Source organism: Stomoxys calcitrans, chromosome 1 (genome assembly GCF_963082655.1).
Source record: "Stomoxys calcitrans chromosome 1, idStoCalc2.1, whole genome shotgun sequence".
Lineage (NCBI taxonomy): Eukaryota > Metazoa > Arthropoda > Insecta > Diptera > Muscidae > Stomoxys > Stomoxys calcitrans.
The window spans coordinates 77,424,558-77,444,999 of NC_081552.1; the positions used below are offsets into that span (position 1 = coordinate 77,424,558).

At 35.1% G+C, this 20,442-nt stretch overlaps 1 protein-coding gene across 30 annotated transcripts in view; it reads left to right on the top strand.

The window, feature by feature from the left end:
- LOC106091114 (uncharacterized) overlaps positions 1–20,442 on the top strand; it is a 274,438-nt gene that overhangs the window by 190,470 nt on the left and 63,526 nt on the right. For all 30 annotated transcript variants that reach the window (XM_059362596.1, XM_059362526.1, XM_059362529.1 and 27 more), the window contains one exon: positions 3,955–4,080. In XM_059362596.1, coding sequence (XP_059218579.1) covers positions 3,955–4,080 — 126 coding nt within the window. The remainder of the gene's footprint in view (positions 1–3,954; positions 4,081–20,442) is intronic.

Consider the following 20,442-nt stretch of genomic DNA (forward strand, 5'->3'; position numbering starts at 1 on the left):
AGAAGAGGTTACCCGACTACTGTAGTGTATATCAAACGGAGATCCTAGCTATTAAAAAGCTAGTGGAAAGACTAAGATATAATGTCATAAAGACGATTGACATAAATATCTCAGACAGCCAGACAACCATTAAACCTCTGGTAGCCATCAAAAACCGCCTGCGACTGTCGCAGATCTCTTAACCAGATGGCTGAACAGTTCAAAATTCACTTGTTCTGGAAGCTGGTCCACAGTGATATGCCAGGGAATTGTAGAGCTTGCGGGACTAGAAACTACATTACATATTCCAAAGGGAACTGGAATCTGTGTGATCTCATAGTGCTCGTTTGTAATGGTGTTGCCTACATAGAATGGAAAAAATACCGTGCCAGGTCTACGATGGAGAATGTGCCAATTTAAACCAGCTACTATAATTTCATAGTTACGTACACCTAAAAAACTACGTGCACTGAATATTAAGCAATGTCTTCGAACGCATCACACCACGTCCAATTATTATGATGAAGCGTTTGTGGTGCCAATATTGATGGTTGAAAACACGCAGCCGCCTCAACTACTACAGTGCAGTGATTGAACCCATCGTGCAGGATGTGTGTCCCGATTGTAACCTTGGACCACCAGTCTAACTGATCAGCCAGACCCACTCGACTCAGAACCTCTGGACGCATTCCACCTTAGTCGCAGAGTTCCTGGACCTGGATATTCAACAGAACCAAGCAGACGAAAAATAGAACACAACACCCTGCTACAACAACAACAACCCTGCAGGGATATCTATGAGCACCACATGGGCTGAAATTTTGAGCTGCTATCTGTGCGGTGTTCATCGTGCAATTCTGTTATAAAAAAATATGATATTTTGTTAAAGTATTTTGGGAAAATTCCGAAAGCTTAATATAATACCCTGCTTTATCACGAAAAGCTTAGCTGGGAGCTGCCGGACGCGCAGCTTGTTTTTCTTCCATATTCTCTATATTGTTTTATTTTGTCAGTGTCCTCTGTTTATTAAACACCCGTTTTTTTTATACCCTCCACCATAGGATGGGGATATACTAATTTGTCATTATGTTTGCAACTCCTCGAAATATTCGTCTAAGACCCCATAAAGTATATATATTCTTGATCGTCATGACATTTTAAGTCTATGTAGCCATGTCTGTCCGTCCGTCTATCGAAAGCACGCTAACTTTCGAAAGAGCAAAGCTATCCGCTTGAAATTTTGCACGAATACTGGGATTGTAAATGGGCCATATCGGTGCATGTTTTGACATAGATACCATATAACCCGATCTTGGATCTAGACTTCTTGAGCCACTAGAGGACACAATTCTCATCCGATTTGGCTGACATTTTGCATGAGGTGTTTTGTTATGATTTCCAACAACTGTGCAAATTATGGTTTAAATATGTCTAAAACCTGATATAGCTATCATATAATCCGATCTGGGGTCTTGACTTCTTGGCATGAATCGGTCTTTAGCCTGATAGAGCTTCTCTATAAACCGATCTCCCTATTTTACTTCTTGAGCCCCTAAATGACTCAATTCTTATTCGATTTGGCTGTGGTCTCCAAAATTCAAAGCAATTCTTTTCTTTTATCCTTGGTTTATCTAAAAAGAGATACCGGGAAAGAACGGCGATTCATGTTGAAGGGTATATAAGATTCGGCCCGGCCGAACTTAGCGCACTTTTACTTATTTTGCTTTTGAATCGAAATCACTTTCTTTAGGATCAAGCCCGAAAGGAAACGAATGACAGATGGTCACAAAGTACGAGTTGTGAACACTCCAAAATTATTTGGTCTTATCTACAGATATGATGCGGTTTACCGCTTTGTTGGGCTTCTTAAAGTGATCTGGAGGGTTCAACAGAGTAAGAAGTAAAGGGAATTTTCCTTCTCCTATTCCTGTTGTAGCACAAAGGACGAAAACATCTAAGTGAGTCTGATTTAAGACTGCTACTTGAACCCGACCATAACGTACTTTTCAACATTAAAAGTGATTTTAATTTAATTTTCTGCTGGTGCGAAACGGCTTTTGGGATTAAAATAATCATCATACAAATGTATCCACATCTTTTTACTGGGACTAAATTAAGCGAATAGAAAATAAGTCGCTGGAGAAGTTGACCGTAACAACAACATTTGATTTGTATCACCTTAATCTGATCCATTGCACTCAATTTCCAAATTCTGAATTTAGCATGGAAATTTTCGCATCTGATTTTAGGAATTCTTCACCATATTCTGATCTTTCCATGAAGGGTTGGTCGTGCAGTTCTCTTGAAATCATAACTGTTAACTATGTTAAGGTCACAATATGTTTTTAAGTAAACTTCTTGTTCATCACTGCGAATACAAGATTCACCATCATTCACACAGTAATGACGATATCTTGCGGTATATCGAATTCTTGAAAAATGGCCTACAGTCACGAAATGTTTTGCCTTTATTTGTGCACAGAATATACTACATTGAGGTCCCATCTGTAGGCATGCGATCCTCCAGCTAGATTTGACACACTAGTTAATGTAGGGGGACATCCTGCTATCGCCTTCGTTCTGGAATGGCTTAGCTGGTAATCCATCAAGTTCAATCAAGTTAGATATCACACACGAGCTGATGTAGGGCGATACTCAGTTATCGCTCTCGTTCTTGAATGTACAATATTATCAGGCAATGCATGGGCTCCTGGAGCATAGATGTTTTTTTTAATCCGGTTTATTGCCATTATTACCTCAAGTTATCATAGCAGCTAACAGATAACAGCAGCTTCGAAATGTTCAGTTAGAACATCCTCAGTCTATATCTTCTACTACTCTACCTACTTTTAACTAGATTAGCCTGACTCTGCTGACTCTTCACATTATTGCGCATTATGTACAGCTTTTAATGGAATTTCTTTAGCTCCTCTGTAACCCAATCGTTGTTGTAGTAGATACTCATAATTTCTTATATGTTTAGCCTTAATTATTTTACATGTACTAAAGTAATAACGTGAGTGCATAAAATCGCCAAAATCTCCCAGAACGAACATCATAAAAAGATGACTTCATAAAAAGTGTATATTTTGATCGCCTCGTTAAGTGTTTGCATTGACCAAATTATTTTTTTTTTTTTGTTGATTTCATTTTGGAGGCTATAGAAAATATCAAAACAACGCCAAACAACAACATGTAAACATCTTCCTTCATATAGCACACGAACCCATTTTCCATATGAAAATTTATGAACTTTGGAAATTCAAAACAACAATAAACTGAAATGTTGTGAGTGTACTTGGACCGGTGCTGTTGTGCTGGCAGTGTCCATATTTCCAGCTTTGCCATGGGGCTGTCGTTTTGGGTGTATACAGAAAGAAAACATATTGCATTTTTCCAATGAAAACCCCATCCCGAGCAGAATACGTCAACACCGAAATAAAGAAAAAAATATTTGAAGAAAAATAAGAAATTGAGAAAATCATATTCCATTTGCTATAGGTTTTCTTAACAACCTTTCTCCATTTTTTAATTTTGTTTGGTGCATGAGTAAAAATCAATTTTCCTTCTTTTCTTTCTTAGAATGGAAAATGAGCCATTCAATGTACAACCAACAAATATACATACATAGGTGTTCGACCGTTTGTTTTCTTTTGTGAATGAATGTAAATTGCTGACGTTGCTTGTTTGGAAGCCAGAAATTCTTTCTGCCAATAATAATGATATAATATCGATATAAAAAATTAAATTGAAATCATTTTTAATGGATTACACTTTTACAGTGGCAGAAAGTTATATGTTGGAGAAGCAAACGTTAACTTTTAAACTAAAAAACTAATCAAATTCAAAATGCTTGGTCGGTCCGAAAACAAAATTTAAAAAATTTAGTTGACAAAATTTATTCTGCAGCATTAATTTTTTGTAAAGTATAACAAAGCGATATTTAATTTTATTTATTTTCTAACTTGTTTTCAGAGGGTTTGCCATTTGTGCCTCACATGTGCTACGTTGGAGAAAAGGTCTATAAGCCATCAATAGGTTCCTGCTTTCTCTATGAAGAAGTCAAGGATTGCTGCTGTTCAGCCCTTTTAGCCAGAGAATGTAAGTTTAGATGTCAATGCTAATGAAACACTAATGTAACAGTAAAAGATCAGATTAAGTTTAAGAGGGAAAAAGGTTTAAATATACTTAGCGAAAAATGGTCAAGAGTTATCTACAATCGATTTTATACAGAATTAAACACCGGGTAAACGAAGTTATTTATTTCGGGCTTAGACCACTGTGCAACCTCTTGATTTCATTTCATAAGGTTGGCTACGAAGGTTTAAGTGGCAGTCTGCAGTGTCAGACGTTTAAGTCCATTGTGATACCACAGGAACGGGATAAGGTTATGCCTTCTGGTTCCTACCATTGAAACATATAACAGATCGCTTTAAAAAACCTACCAACACGCGAATGTTCACATCCGCTACTGTCATAGGGTACACCGACCTGTCATGACGTACACAATGACTGAGACGTCTCACAGCAAAAAATTTTGGAAATCGGAACACAAACGAAGATTTGGCAGCCCCCAAAAATTTTTGGAATACCGAGGTTATCCACTTTAGGGGCCTGCCAAAAAGCGCCCGGAAAATCACGGGTCTTGATTTCGCTAACTCCTCCGCTCTAACCACTCCAAATTTCAAAGAGATATCTCTAACCGTTTTCACACGACATATTTTTTTACTAGTTTTTTTTCGATTTTGCCCCAATGTGCGTCGGTTCTTGCCAGCGAAGCCGTAGACCTTGACAGCAAAGCCGTACCCCTTGACAGTAAAGCCGTAGACCTCTTCAAGTCTAGATTAGGCCACATCATTTTGGAATGCGACCGTCTATCATTCGTCACCCTTCGGCCCGTATTCTGAAAAACATTGTTGCATGTCGATGGACGATACAAACAGATCCCAGTTTTTTGGAAAGTGAAAGGCTGTTCCTAGTCTCGTCTGCTCTACAATTCACTGGGTATCTCTGTGCCCCGGCACCCAGAATAGGTATATTTGAACTGACAGATCTGCGATAGTCGAGGATTGTTTTTGAACTCAGGAATATGTTCCTCAGAGATTTAATGGCTGCCTGGCTGTCCGAGACATTTATGCCAATCGTCGTCACGACCAGAGATGGTCTGTCGGAAACTCTGACGTATATGACATAAATTTTCGACGTATAATACATATGTACGTCGAAAACGTGTAAACCTAACAGACAGTTAGAAAATCGTATAACTAATTTAAACTTTCATGATTTTATGACTATGGCCACCCTTAAATTAAATTAAATTAAATTAAATTAAATTAATTTAATTTAATTTAATTTAATTTAATTTAATTTAATTTAATTTAATTTAATTTAATTTAATTTAATTTAATTTAATTTAATTTAATTTAATTTAATTTAATTTAATTTAATTTAATTTAATTTAATTTAATTTAATTTAATTTAATTTAATTTAATTTAATTTAATTTAATTTAATTTAATTTAATTTAATTTAATTTAATTTAATTTAATTTAATTTAATTTAATTTAATTTAATTTAATTTAATTTAATTTAATTTAATTTAATTTAATTTAATTTAATTTAATTTAATTTAATTTAATTTAATTTAATTTAATTTAATTTAATTTAATTTAATTTAATTTAATTTAATTTAATTTAATTTAATTTAATTTAATTTAATTTAATTTAATTTAATTTAATTTAATTTAATTTAATTTAATTTAATTTAATTTAATTTAATTTAATTTAATTTAATTTAATTTAATTTAATTTAATTTAATTTAATTTAATTTAATTTAATTTAATTTAATTTAATTTAATTTAATTTAATTTAATTTAATTTAATTTAATTTAATTTAATTTAATTTAATTTAATTTAATTTAATTTAATTTAATTTAATTTAATTTAATTTAATTTAATTTAATTTAATTTAATTTAATTTAATTTAATTTAATTTAATTTACTTTAATTTAATTTAATTTAATTTAATTTAATTTAATTTAATTTAATTTAATTTAATTTAATTTAATTTAATTTAATTTAATTTAATTTAATTTAATTTAATTTAATTTAATTTAATTTAATTTAATTTAATTTAATTTAATTTAATTTAATTTAATTTAATTTAATTTAATTTAATTTAATTTAATTTAATTTAATTTAATTTAATTTAATTTAATTTAATTTAATTTAATTTAATTTAATTTAATTTAATTTAATTTAATTTAATTTAATTTAAATTAATTTAATTTAATTTAATTTAATTTAATTTAATTTAATTTAATTTAATTTAATTTAATTTAATTTAATTTAATTTAATTTAATTTAATTTAATTTAATTTAATTTAATTTAATTTAATTTAATTTAATTTAATTTAATTTAATTTAATTTAATTTAATTTAATTTAATTTAATTTAATTTAATTTAATTTAATTTAATTTAATTTAATTTAATTTAATTTAATTTAATTTAATTTAATTTAATTTAATTTAATTTAATTTAATTTAATTTAATTTAATTTAATTTAATTTAATTTAATTTAATTTAATTTAATTTAATTTAATTTAATTTAATTTAATTTAATTTAATTTAATTTAATTTAATTTAATTTAATTTAATTTAATTTAATTTAATTTAATTTAATTTAATTTAATTTAATTTAATTTAATTTAATTTAATTTAATTTAATTTAATTTAATTTAATTAAATTTAATTTAATTTAATTTAATTTAATTAAATTTAATTTAATTTAATTTAATTTAATTTAATTTAATTTAATTTAATTAAATTAAATTAAATCGATCGGCTGATTTTACTCCTTGAGGGTATAAATGCCGCAAACAATATCGGTTTGGGCTGAAATTTTGAACGTGGTATTGTTTTATGCCTTCTAATACTCATAACAAGCAGGGTCCATAATTTGATAGAACTCTGATATACTTGAAAAGGTCATTCGAAGAACCTATCCCATGCAATCTATGGTGGAGGGTATATAAGGTTTGGCACGGCCGCACTTAACGCGCATTTACTAGTTAATCACTTAGATGTATACGAAAATTCGTTTCAACAGAATTCCACTTTTATCATTTAAAAGAATTCATATATGCTTTGTAAATTTAACAAACAAACATCGGAAATTTGGTAAATACGTAAATTTTTCATGTAAGGTTATCTTTTTTTAGTAAAATTCTATGAAAATAGTTGACAACGTAACTAATATTCATGGAACTGTGGCAACATTTCCGTAGGGAAATGAGAAGAACAGAACATTGAGAACGACGCTGCCAAAATAGAATAGAATGTATTTCAGCATCATGACGCTAGACTCTGCCTCTAGTCGCAGCGGTTGTTTTGCTTTCCCTTAGAAAATTCATGTGAAACAACTTGACGCACTTTGATTGGGTTTAGAGACTCAAACTTACATCAGTAAACGCTGTAACAATGTCCAACAGGAGTAGGTTAGTTTAGGTTGAAAATGGGTGCGGATATTAATCCGTCCCATGCCACTTGTTATGCGCTCTTAATACTAAAAAGTTGTGTGGAAAAAAAAATCCGAACTTCAGTGCTTATTCCAAAAGTCCTAATTGTTTTCCGTACCACACCCCTAAGTTGGTAATGGTCTGTTATTGTATCCCCACCCAAGTGCCGGTGTCAGTTAGCCGCGAAAGCCGGGCAGTGACGTAGGAAATGTTTCAGCGTCTCATCATCTTCCCACATGCTATCATTTAGTGCGCAGATTTTGCATAAGTGAGCTCGTAGTCCTTTGTGTCCTGTTATGATAACGAAAGCTATACTGACCTCCTTCTTACTTCTTTTCAGTAATAGCCTCGTCTTATCACGATCCGGATCCTTATATAGGATTTTCATCATATCACCGACCGTTTTGCTGTTCCACAGTGATATATGCACGTTCATCGCCCACGCCCTAAACATTGGCAATGACGGTAGTCCTCTGGCCTTCAATGCCAAACCGTCTGCTCTGTCGAATGCGACACTCCCAGTTCAGTTTCCTTTCCAAAATCACTCCTAAGTATTTTCCCTTGTTGGATATCGAAATCACTGAAGAAACGTGGTGCGTCAAATTGACCCACCTTCGTCTTCATCGTGAACAGACAAATTTTATTCTTCTCTGGGTTTACATTCAGACCCAAAATGTCCCACTGTGGCGTGCGCCGTACCACGTACCCCATAGCATTATATCATGGGATCCACAATTTCCCCAACTGTTCCTTAGTATATGGTTAATCCAGTCTCTAAGAACCCGATCACTCAGTGGTGGTCTAAGGATTGGATCAGTGACACTGATTCAGTATGCCTGCCCTTGTCATAAACCCCCTTTGATGTCAATGCATACATCGAAGAATTCTTCTATTTTATGTACAACCTTGTGCAGGGTAGTCTCCACCGACCTTCCCTTGGTATAGACATGCCGTTTGTATTTGAACATTTCGATGGATGTCTTACTCTTTATCATGGTATCCATGGTTTTGAGTAGAAAGGTCTGCAGCATTTAATTCCATGCATAATATGGTTCTGGTGGCTGTGATCCATAAACAAGCCATGATCTGGATGCAAATGAGTTTAATACTCATCTGAATTTTTGAAGCTCCGCCCACCAGACCACAACACCATAATGCGTAGTAGGTCTGAAAACTGCAGCGTAAGGCACAACTTGCAGATGTATGGGATAAAAGTTGCGTTGCTCGAATCTTGCAAAACGTTCATTTAAATGATGATTTAAAGTTTAATTTGGGTCCAGCACAGCATGCAAGAAGTTATCTTCTATTTTTGTGTTAATTCTGGACGGACTAACACATACTCCACTTTCGGTCACCCACTTCGCTTTTATACGTCTAGCTTCCTAAAGATATCCCTAAGAGTGTTACTAAAGGATGGCTCAGCATACGCAAGCACTTTTACATTAATTTTTTCAAGATACGATGATATGTTATATTGGTAATGTCTATACATTTGAGTAGAATAGGCAGTACTTCTTCCCAAGGTGTTCTTCTTTTCACCCATCTTTGTAGATCTCAACATCGAAATCAATTTTTAGAAATTCAACGAAAAATAAGAAATTGAACTGCAATAAACTATCCATCCCTAATGCTGATTAGCTATAAAATCTCTTAAAAGTTCAAATTTCCTCCTGCAACATCAATTAGCCTTAATACATACATATAAGCTATAGATTTTATAAATTCTCTTTTGTCTTTGCCAAGTATACTTGAACAAAAGAAATTGTCTATACATGACATCTTTTTTAAGTATTCTAGCCAGAAAAGGAATAAAGCCGACAGAAGAAAGGTTTTATATTTAAAGCTTAAGAACCTGCTCAGCCTCATTAAGACGCTTCTAATTCTGAAAAAAAAAAATATGGCTGTGTGTCCTAAAAAATGTTTGTTCCCCAAATGCAAGAGGGTATAAATCAACTTAACCTTGCTCTTTATCTAATTTGACTAGTTTAGCTTATCTACATACTGCTCTCATTATGCCAAAGAGGTCTCTAAATTGGTACTCAAAAAACAATACAAGTAAAAAAATGTCATCAAATGTTTACACATTTGGCATGCATTAATATGCCCTTTGCCTAAATATATGGCATAAATTTCTAAATGAGTGCAAAGCATTTTTCGTTGTTAAGGTAGTGGTATACGCAAGAAGTTGTTAAAGGCTCAATCACACATTAAGTTCCTGTCTTATGACATGTCACTTTTTATACCCTCCACCATAAGATGGGGGGTATACTAATTTCGTCATTCTGTTTGTAACTACTCGAAATATTCGTCTGAGACCCCATAAAGTAAAGGGTGATTTTTTTGAGGTTAGGATTTTCATGCATTAGTATTTGACAGATCACGTGGGATTTCAGACATGGTGTCAAAGAGAAAGATGCTCAGTATGCTTTGACATTTCATCATGAATAGACTTACTAACGAGCAACGCTTGCAAATCATTGAATTTTATTACCAAAATCAGTGTTCGGTTCGAAATGTGTTAAAATTTTGACAAATTTTGTTCAGCGATGAGGCTCATTTCTGGTTGAATGGCTACGTAAATAAGCAAAATTGCCGCATTTGGAGTGAAGAGCAACCAGAAGCCGTTCAAGAACTGCCCATGCATCCCGAAAAATGCACTGTTTGGTGTGGTTTGTACGCTGGTGGAATCATTGGACCGTATTTTTTCAAAGATGCTGTTGGACGCAACGTTACGGTGAATGAACACATTTCGAACCGAACACTGATTTTGGTAATAAAATTCAATGATTTGCAAGCGTTGCTCGTTAGTAAGTCTATTCATGATGAAATGTCAAAGCATACTGAGCATCTTTCTCTTTGACACCATGTCTGAAATCCCACGTGATCTGTCAAATACTAATGCATGAAAATCCTAACCTCAAAAAAATCACCCTTTATATATATTCTTGATCGTCGTGACATTTTATATCGATCTAGCCATGTCCGTCCGTCCGTCTGTCTGTCGAAAGCACGCTAACTTCCGAAGGAGTAAAGCTAGCCGCTTGAAATTTTGTACAAATACTTCTTGTTAGTGTAGGTCGGTTGGTATTGTAAATGGGCCATATCGGTCCATGTTTTGATATAGCTGTCATATAAACCGATCTTGGGTCTTGACTTCTTGAGCCTCTAGAGGGCGCAATTCTTATCCGATTTGAATGAATTTTGGCACGGCGTGTTTTGTTATGATATCCAACAACTGTGCCAAGTATGGTTCAAATCGATCCATAACCTGATATAGTTGCCATATAAACCGATCTTGGGTCTTGACTTCTTGAGCCTCTTGAGTGTGCAATTCTTGTCCGATTGGAATGAAATTTTGCACGACGTGTTTTGTTATAATATCCAACAACTGTGCCAAGTATGGTTCAAATCGGTCCATAACCTGATATAGCTGCCATATAAACCGATCTTGGGTCTTGACTTCTAGAGCCTCTAGAGTGCGCAATTCTTATCCGATTGGAATGAAATTTCGCACGACGTGTTTTGTCATGATATCCAACAACTATGCCAAGAATGGTTCAAATCGGTCTATAACCTGATATAGCTGTCATATAAAACGATCTTGGGTCTTGACTTCTTGAGCCTCTAGAGGGCGCATTTCTTATCCGATTTGAATGAATTTTGGCACGACGTGTTTTGTTATGATATCCAACAAGTATAGTTCAAATCGGTTCATAACCTGATATAGCTGTCATATAAACCGATCTGGGATCTTGACTTCTTGAGCCTGTACAGGTCGCAATTATTATCCGATTTGCCTGAAATTTTGTACGACGGATTCTCTCATGACCATCAACATACGTGTTTATTATGGTCTGAATCGGTCTATAGCCCGACACAGCTCCCATATGATTTGATCTCTCTATTTTACTTCTTGAGCCCCCAAAGGGCGCAATTCTTATTCGAATTGGCTGACATTTTACACAGGTCTCCAACATATAATTTAATTGTGGTCCAAACCGGACCATATCTTGATATCGCTCTAATAGCAGAGCAAATCTTTTCTTATATCCCGTTTTGCCTAAGAAGAGATGCCGTGAAAAAAACTCGACAAATGCGATCCATGGTGGAGGGTATATAAGATTCGGCCCGGCCGAACTTAGCACGCTTTTACTTGTTTTCTATCTATCAGCAACTATCTAAAATGCCAATGGCAACGACATTTTCGTTGTTATGGTAGTGGTATACGCAAGATGTTGTTAAAGGCTCAATCACACTTTAAGTTCCTGTCTTATGACATGTCACTTTTTATGTATCATTTGTATTTCGTTATGTGTGTCAAAATTGCCAATTTACCTACAATTCATCATTTTTGCTATCACGCTAGTATGTTTTTATACCCACCACCAAAGGATGGGGGTATATTCATTTTGTCATTCCGTTTGCAACACATCGAAATATCCATTTCCGACCCTATAAACTATATATATTTTTGATCAGCGTAAAAATCGTAGACGATCTAGACATGTCCGTCCGTCTGTCTTTTGAAATCACGCTACAGTTTTTAAAAATAAAGATATTGAGTTGAAACTTTGCACAGATTCTTTTTTTGTCCATAAGCAGGTTGAGTTCGAAGATAGGCTATATCGACTATATCTTGATATAGTCCTCTTATAGACCGATCCTCCGATTTAGGGTCTTAGGCCCATAAAAGCCACATTTATTATCCGATGTTGCTGAAATTTGGGACAGTGAGTTTGGCCCAGATCGGTTCAGATTTGGATATAGCTGCCATATAGACCGATCCTCCGATTTAGGGTCTTAGGCCCATAAAAGCCACATTTATTATCCTATTTTGCTGAAATTCGGGACAGTGAGTTGTGTTAGGCCCTTCAATATCCTTCGTCAATTTGGCCCAGATCGGTTCAGATTTGGATATAGCTGCCATATAGATCGATCCTCCGATTTAGGGTCTTAGGCCCATAAAAGCCACATTTATTACCTGATTTTGCTGAAATTTGGGACAGTGAGTTTTGGGATATAGCTGCCATATATTTAGACCGTTCTCCCGGTTTCAGGTTTTGGGGCCATAAAAGGCGCATTTATTGTCCGATATCGCCGAAATTTGAGACTGTGAGTTGTCTTAGACCCTTCGTCGTCTTTCTTCAATTTGGCCCTGATTGGTTTAGATTTGGATATAGCTGACATATAGACCGTTCTTAGGCCCATAAAAGCCACATTTATTACCTGATTTTGCTGAAATTTGGGACAGTGAGTTTTGGGATATAGCTGCCATATATTTAGACCGTTCTCCCGGTTTCAGGTTTTGGGGCCATAAAAGGCGCATTTATTGTCCGATATCGCCGAAATTTGAGACTGTGAGTTGTCTTAGACCCTTCGTCGTCTTTCTTCAATTTGGCCCTGATTGGTTTAGATTTGGATATAGCTGACATATAGACCGTTCTCTCGGTTTTGGGTTTTGGGGCCATAAAAGGCGCATTTTTTGTCCGAAATCGCTGAAATTTGGGACAGCGAGTTGTGTTAGGCTCTTCGACATTATTCTGCAACTTGACCAAAATCGGTCCAGATTTGGATATAGCTGCCACGTAGACCGATATCTCGATTTAAAGTCTTGACCCCATAAAAGGCGCATTTATAATCCGATTTCACTGGAATTTGACACAGTGACTTATATTAGGCTTTTCGACATCCGTGTCGTATATGGTTCAGATCGGTTTATTTTTGGATATAGCTAGTAAAAAGGCCAATATTTTGTAATACACAATTGAACAATAACTTGTACTTATTAGTATTTGGTCCAAGTCGGAACATATTTCGATATAACTGCTATGGGACATAGATTATGTAATTTTCACCGGATTTTGATGAAAGGTGGTTTACATATATACTCGAGGTGGTGGGCATCCAAAGTTCGGCCCGGCCGAACTTAACCCCTTTTTACTTGTGTTTGACATGTCACAAGACAAGAACATGTAGTGTGATGGCTCCTCAAGGAATGATGAAAGACTAAAAATTCAAAATGAATGTTAGGGTCCTTCTAATTGTATAATACCCTAGTAATGCTAAGTGTTTACACAGATAAGAACCAAACAAACTTTAAAAGAGGGTAAGTCTTTGCGACTTAATTTTCAAAACATAATGCTTTTGATAATAGGTCGAAATACCTTTGAGGGTTAGGAAATTGAGTTGAGTTGATAGACCATCATTACAGCTTAGGGTTGGTATTCTATTCCGTTTTTGGAATAGTCGTAGTAATAGTAATAAATTGTTCCGCGAGCGGAATTTGACAGCTACGTTTGGTTTTTATTTTCATACCAAAGGCCGTTTTTAATCTGCACTTATGGTTTTATTATTTATACAAATAAATAAAATAACAAAAAGAAACAAGTAAAAACGTGCTAAGTTCGGCCGGGCCGAATCTTATATACCATGCACCATGAATCGCATTTGTCGAGCTCTCTTCCTGGTATCTCTTTTTAGGCAAACAATGGGTAAAAGAAATCAATTTCTATGTTGTTGTAACAATATCAAGTTACTGTTAATTTCGGACCATAATTGAATTGAATATTGGAGACCATAGTAGAAGTCATTGTGTAAAATTTCAGCCAAATCTAGTAAGAATTACGCCCTTTAGGGGCTGAAGAAGTAAAATAGGCGAAATTTCAGCTAAATCGGATAATAATTGCGCCCTCTAGTGGCTCAAGAAGTCAAGACCCCAGATCAGTTGGCAGCTAGATCAGGTTATGGACCAATTTGAACCGTTCTTAACACAGTTGTTGGAAGTTATAACAAAACACGTCATTCAAAATTTCAGCAAAATCGGATACGAATTGCTCCCTGTAAAGGCTCAAGAAGTCAAGACCCCGAATCGGTTTATATGGCAGCTATACCAACATATGGACCGATTTCAACCATATTTGGCACAGTTGTAGAAAGTCATAACAAAACACTTTATGCAAAATTTCTGCTACATGTTTACCAATTGGGATAATATATGGTATAATAAATATTTCACCCTCAGTGTTCGAAGGGTCTCCCACCCCCCAAAAAAACCCCCCAAAAGGACACTTTCACCGCTTTGGGCAATATGGGTAAATGAAAGGTATTTAAGAGTAGAGTACGAACTTGGAATACAAATTTCACCCAAAGTGTCCGGGGGTCCCCCACCCCCAAAATATGGGTATCAATTTAAAGTTGAGTACACATCTGTTAAAAGAATTTGGTTCGAGATGTCTACGGAGCCTTCCCAACTCCAAAAGCCCCCAAAATAGGCATGAATGTCCAACGTCACAAAATGGGTTTCAAATGAAAGGTCTTTAGGAGTTGACTACGAATCTGGAACACTCTTTTGGGACAGAGTCCGGGACCGGCTAACCCATTAAATATACTTCAATAGGACATGCACTTCGATCGGGATTGTAAGGGAATTAAATGAAAGGTCTAAGACAGCAGAGTTTGAGTCTAAAAATTATGTAAGGGTTCAAGTATCTGGGTCACGTCCTATCGTTCAACAGGACATGTAGAAAGCTACACTAAAATAATTTGTCTTTTTGGGACCGACCCTCTCCTCCCAATAAAAAAAACACCAAACTGTTATGTAGGGCGACCGAGAATATATTGTACTCAAATGAAAGGTCGTGTCAGAGGGCAATCCCTCTCTCCCCATCCGACCCGAAAAAAAGGATTTATAATAATATGAAGGCTCATCATGGTAGAATAGGACAGAAATAAAAGGTCTTTGGTATTAGAGTACGTTTTTTGCCCTAAAATTGGGATAGACACAGGAGGACTTGCAGATCTTTAGAAATGTGGTATCCCAGGTGGTAGATTTAAAATATGATCTTGAATGTAAAAAACCAATACACAACAAATTTATTAGTGTGGATCTGAACGAGACCCGTAGCCCCGAATATCTTGATCGATACCTTCAAAATGCGTGATTATGGGGCTCAAACAAAATCGTGTTCTAGCACGATGCTGATAATATATCAGGATTCGCCCCCTTAATTCACTTCAAACCGACCATTTTGTCTACTACGGCAATAAGGGGCATTTGATAGTATTAAACGAATTTGATATCCAATTTAGAAGCAAATTGTTTGGGGGTCGTCTCACCCCATTAACTCCCTCATAACCAATGGCAATTGGGGCTCAAATAAAAGAAATTTGAGAGTAAAGCACATTGCATATATTTTTCAGGGCTAAGTGCGTGGGTGGCACCCCACCCTACATGCCCCTCAAACTGAACATACAATAGCTGTGGATATGGCAAATAGGGGCTCAAATCCGTTATTTGTTTCATGGCCAAGGTTTCAGGGATACCTCAACTCTAAACATCCCCTAAACCACACATATATTCCGACTATGTGTACCTCAAATGTGGTTTTTGGGAGTAGAGTATGAATCTGATATTCACTTTCGTAACAAACGGTTTGACTACTCCAATCCAACACCAAAACCAAGAGAATGAAGTAGAACTAACATCCAAACTTTAATGGGCGGGCTATCCCCCTACCCTATTTTCAAAAACGCCAGTATGGATCTGATATCCACTTTCGTAACAAACGGTTTGACTACTCCAATCCAACACCAAAACCAAGAGAATGAAGTAGAACTAACATCCAAACTTTAATGGGCGGGCTATCCCCCTACCCTATTTTCAAAAACGCCAGATCTCGGAGTGGGGCGATATAAATGAGATTTGGTTTGTTTTTAATAACTCAAAAACAGACATTTTGGTATCCTTATTTAGGGTGGGATATCCGCCAAATGGAAATATAGACCAATAATAACAGTATGGGTCTCAAATGAAAGGTATTTGAGACTAGAGCACGAATCTGATATATGAGGACCCGCCTGGCCCCCAAAAATACCCCCATAATGGACATATTTACCGCCCTTAGCAATATACGGCTCAAATGAAGGTATTAGAGAGTAGAGCACGTTGGGGCGAAAGAACTGAAAGACAGTACGAGCACGCCCAAACAGGTCTTTTTTCCTGACCGTGCCAGTATAAGCCTCAGATAAAACAAGTAAAAGCATGGGTACCCACCATAATGGATTCCACTTATTAACTGAGTTTGTATTTGAATTATGTTGGTCTCAAGAAGTCATAGCTGGATATCTTTAGGGGGCCTGTATCACCATATTGACTGATTCGGATAAAACTTGGCATGGATGTTGTAAGTCATACGATAGGGGTTTGGACCAAATTTCAGCCAAATCAGGGAAAAGAAATAGCCTTCTAAGGGCTGAAGAATTCAAATTCGAGGATCCGTTTATATGGGGGCTATATCTGTTTAAAGACCGATTCGTATCTTATCTGGCATGGATGGTGGAAATCGTAACACAAGTCTTTGATCCAAAATTCAGCCATATGGAATGCAAATTGAGTCTTTTAAGGGCTCAGAAAGGCAAATTAGGGGATCGGTTTACATGGGGGCTATATCTCTTTGTAGACTGATTCAGATTATAACTTGCATGGATATTGGACGTCACCACTTAAGTCTTTGTTCAAAATTTTAGCCAAGTGGGATGAGAATTAAGGCTTCTACGGGCTCAAGAAATCAAATCGGGGATCGGTTTATATGGGGGCTATATCCAAATCTGAACCGATATGGCCTATTTGCAATCTCAACTACCTACATCAACAGAAAATATCTGTTCAAAATTTCAAGCGGCTAGCTTTACGCGTTCGACCGCTATCGTGATTTCGACGGACGGACGGACATGGCTAGATCGAATCACAATGTCGAGATGATCCAGAACATATATACTTTATGGGGTCGCAGATCAATATTTCGAGGTGTTACAAACGGAATGACTGGACTAGTACAGTCCATCCTATGGTGGTGGGTATAATTAGAAAGTGAAAGAAGGCGCAGCGGAGCGGACGCTGTCCAGCTTATCCTTTAAATAATTAAGGACAAAACATCAAAAACAAAACAAAGTCATAAAATCAGGAAAATATTTGGGTCATTTGATTAGCACATCCCAAGATTTTATCAGTTTTTGATTCAACGTTATAGATGGACGATAACAATACTGTAGTTTAACCAAAAACGAAACCCAAATATAGCAAAATGGGTCGAGCTATGACCTTTAGTGTTAAAGAAAGATCTAAATTATGGCCTATGGCGAATATGGACTTCGAATAGCTAAAACAGGCAAACTGGGGTTGAAAAGTTATTGCTGAAAATTAAAAAGAAGTCGAAAATTATGTTAAAAATTTCAAATATTGAGGCGAAAGTCCATTTACAAATGCTGACAACAGCACTATTCTTAGACGAACCTTAAACATCCTTGATTTAGCTACCGAAATCAAGCAAAACTTTAGCATACATTTATGTTAATAAACAGCAAACGCTTTTTCTGATGCGTCGCATTTGAAACTAGTGCAAATAAATGATAAATAACACCTACTGGTTTGCCCAAAAAGTAATTGTCGGTAATATAGTCGACGTTGCACAGTGGGCCAAATGGCAAAAAAATTGGAAATAAGTCTACAACTTTTTATCTGTTGATTTTAGCCATACAAAATGTTCTAGACATTTGTAGAGGAGGACATAGGCTTTCAGAAAAGTGCTGTTGTTGGTCCATATCTTTAATACAGGGTGAGCTACAGGGTGTCAAAGTTGACCACTTTTGACTTCTCCAAGCTTCTGGGGGCCATAACTTTTGATCTACTCAACCGATTTACATGATTTAGGACTCTAGAGAAAGAGCTTGACAAGATCTAAAAAACTTATGCATAAAGTACCATGCCATCGTGTACTGTTAAGGAGTTATGAATTGTTTAATTTTAAAATATGAAAATTTGGCCTTGGTTTTTTTCAGTGTTTTTTAAATAACTCCGTCAATTTTAAAGCTATAAACTTCATACTTCACACAAATTATGCCAGCATATGTGTGCATAAAATACAAAAGGAATCACGTGAATATCTTTGGCGGTTTAAAAATGGCATCGTTTTCAATATGAAAAATATTTTTTTTGTCAAAAAATTGCAAAATTTTTCAAAAAAGATACTCCCATTTCCTTTAAGTTTTCGCAAACTTTGGCCGTCAAAGCATTATCATTTCTTTCCATTTTCACAAAGTCGAGGTATTAAGAAAAGTTTTAAGTGCTAATTTGGCTAATTTCGATATCAAACAACACCGTTATCTTAAGACCAAAATGGCCAATTTTTTTACTAAACTTCAAAAGTTTCTCACTGGAAAAAAAGTTCCACGGGGATTTTTTCGCTTTTTTTGAACTTAAATGAAAGCTTAAAATGTTCCCAACATTTTAAGGTATGTCTCGCCATATCCTAGCCATAAATGAGATCGTAGCGATCAAAATACTGAAAAAAGTCAATTTTCAAGTAGTGCTATATTCATTGCTAAAAAACAAGTATTACGTCACATTTTATTGCAAAGATGTTAAATAAACTTTTATTTGGTAACACTTCTTCTACAAAACACAAAAAGAATCATGGAAATATCTCTATTCTATTCCATTTTATGGAACCGGCAATAAAAAAGTCAATTTTTCAAAAAAGTCGAATTTCCCAAATTTTGTTTTTGTTGTCCTAATTGCACATGACACACTATAGCCATATTTACGCAACATACCTTATCGTAAAGGAAATTTTCATACCTTTCCAACAATGTATAAAACATTTCTCAACTCGGATTCTATCTACTCTAAAATTCATTTACACTTCATTAAACTCTATATAAAAATGTCTATTTGTGAAATGGAACCTTATATGGGGCCTACACTAAAACATTGATAGATTTGCCCAGGGTTTACAATACAAATGTGTTAGAATAAAAAAAGGTCTCCTGCCAAAGTTTAAAAAAATTGGAATAAAAATATGTGTTTTAGAGCGAAAACACTTCGCATCGGCGTGCGTTTGTATAGTACCTACATCTATTTTTAATGTAAGCTGATGATTTTTGAATAAAAAGTAACCTAGAAATATACCTGCATATATATATATATTTGTGTTAAGATTTGATGCAGACAAATGTTACCTGTTTCGCTATGTCGAATTCCCAGGAAATCCACCGTATCAATGAATGTGAAAAAACCTACCCATAAAAAATTCATTGTCATTTTTTTTAACCAAATTCGAGTCCAGGTAAATAATTATAGAAGAGTAAGTAAAAAGAGGCACTTTGGACCCCTTTTTACGATTGCGTCTGATACCTGAAATGGGTCATTAATTGTGAATATATTGCATAAATATTTGAACAAAATCCAAATTTTCTTCATTATATTTTGTAGAGGCGTAAAGGACATTTATAAGTTATGGAAGTCATACTGAAGTATTCCACTCTTTCGAAAATTGTATGGGACATCAAAAATGATTCCAAATCATACACGGAGTCATTTAAGGAACTTGTTTACACTTTGGACCACATATATGGAATAAGGCTAAATAAAGACGCTTTAGACAAACTTGAAAAATTCTACAAATCATTTGAGAGAAGGTTGCCAGAATGTTCATTCGCAAAAATCAAGTTTTTCAAAATGTATGAGAAGTGGCTGAAATCGGATCTACTTATTGAAATTAAACCGCTGATTCCCGGCCGGCCTAGCAAAGCATACGACGAAGTTACGGAGAAAACCAAAAAGAAAAAACAAGAGGAACTATTGGCGGCACATCCGCCAAATTTAATAAAAGATACGTTCAAAACAGCATTGTTAAAAACACAACCAAAAAATGTTGGACGAATTGTCGATGTTTTACCATTAGCATCTCCGAAAAGGGTAAAGAGAATGGTAGAAAGTATTCCAACTCCAAAATCGACTACAGAATTCACGGAGGAAGATGCACTGGCCCTGATTTTGAACCTAGGCCTCTCAAGAAACAAATACTCAACAATGAGGAAGGCTCTTCGTGAAAAAGGATGGGGTTGTTTACCCTCAAAACATAAATTGTACAACACCAGGACGAAAAT